Source organism: Herpailurus yagouaroundi, unplaced genomic scaffold, assembly GCF_014898765.1.
Source record: "Herpailurus yagouaroundi ecotype Mexico unplaced genomic scaffold, PumYag 253, whole genome shotgun sequence".
Taxonomy (NCBI): Eukaryota; Metazoa; Chordata; class Mammalia; order Carnivora; family Felidae; genus Herpailurus; species Herpailurus yagouaroundi.
In genome coordinates, this window is record NW_024412470.1 from 10,424,336 (window position 1) to 10,425,799 (window position 1,464).

The 1,464-nt window shown below is 65.5% G+C and overlaps 1 protein-coding gene across 2 annotated transcripts in view; it reads right to left on the minus strand.

Annotated features, from left to right (window-relative positions):
- Positions 1-434: 434 nt before the first annotated feature.
- Positions 435-1,464, minus strand: part of FCRLB (Fc receptor like B) — a 6,203-nt gene continuing 5,173 nt past the window's right edge. For both annotated transcript variants that reach the window (XM_040460961.1, XM_040460959.1), the window contains one exon: positions 435-975. In XM_040460961.1, coding sequence (XP_040316895.1) covers positions 557-975 — 419 coding nt within the window. In that variant the 3' untranslated portion in view covers positions 435-556. The remainder of the gene's footprint in view (positions 976-1,464) is intronic.

Genomic DNA, 1,464 nt, shown 5'->3' on the forward strand with positions numbered 1-1,464 from the left:
GTGGGCATGTATGAAAAGCTGAGGGTGGGGCACCTGGGTGGCTCAGTCGGTTAAGCGTCAGACTTCGGCTCAGGTCATGATCTCTGTCTGTGAGTTCAAGCCCCGCGTCGGGCTCTGTGCTGACAACTCAGAGCCTGGAGGCTGCTTCAGATTCTGTGTCTCCTTCTCTTTCTGCCCCTCCCCTGCTTGCACTCTGTCTCTCTATGTCTCTCAAAAAATAAATAAATGTTAAAAAAAAAAAAAAGACTTTTTTTTTAAAGAAAAGCTAAGTGTGACCTAATTCACTTCCAAACATCAACTCCGGGGTAGAGAGTAACAGGAGGGAGGTCTTGAGAGGGGAAGGAAGAGCTCAGAGGACTGGGGTGGGATGAGAACGGCTCAAACATGCTGCGTGACACGGAAATGGTCAGCCACCACACTTTATGGCGCTTCTTGGAAACCACCGCCAAAGGACCGCAGGCAAGCAGAGGTGGTTTCGCGAGGTCTCTGCGGGTGACAAGCGGGAGAGGCTGCAGGTGAAGGAGCCCGGGGAGGGGACAGTGGCGCCCCGGCCCCCTCAGCTCTCCACGACAGCGGTGACCTGCGTTGCCGGGCTCACAGCCAAGTGGGAAGTGGGGGCCCCGGGGGTGTCCCCGTGCTCTGGGAAGGCCTGTGGCTCCTTCAGTTCCAGCACCACCCGGCTCAGGAGGCCTTTGAGCAGCTGCATTTCCCGCAGCAGAAGGTCCACGTCGGGTTTCAGGGCTGCGGCGGCCGATGGCTCCCAGGGCGTCGGCGGGGCGCAGGCCGGGGGCCCAGCAGTGGGGGCTCTGCCCGCGGGGAACCGCAGCCCCGGAGAGGTGATGTTCGGGACGGAGGTGACCGGAGCGGCCGATCGGGACACAGGGGGCTTTCTGAAGGAAAGCGGCTGGTTGCCGGGCGCCAAGGCTGCGGCCTGTGGGACTGGGGCGGTGGTGGACGCCGAGTCCGGGGCGGCACCTGCGAACGCAACACACGAGAACCGCGCGGCTGCTCTCACCCTCCCGCGGCCTGGGCGCTCGCGTGGGCACGCGGGGTACGCGGGCCGGAGGGGAGTAAGGAGGGACGGCGTGGAGTGGAGGGAAGGGAGGAGGGGGGGGCGTTGAGGAAGGCAGAGTGGATGGAGCGGAGAGGACGAAGGGAGGGTAGCAGTGAGGAGGGTGGAGAGGATGGGGTGAAGAGGAGGGAGGGAGGGGAGGGCTGGAAAGGGGAGGGGGTGCGGGGGAGGGGACAGGGAGGAGGGGAGGGATGGGGAGGAGAGGGGGGATGCGGAGGGCAGGGATGGGGACGGGGTGGAGAGGAGGGAGGGGAGGGGTGAGGAAGACGGGGTAGGGAGGGGGAGGAGAGGAGGGGGAAGGGGAGGGGTTAGGGGGGGCGGGGGGGGGGGGGGGGCGGCGCGCCGGGGGTCGGGGGGCGTCCCCGGGGGTGCGGTCACTCACCGCGCCCGGG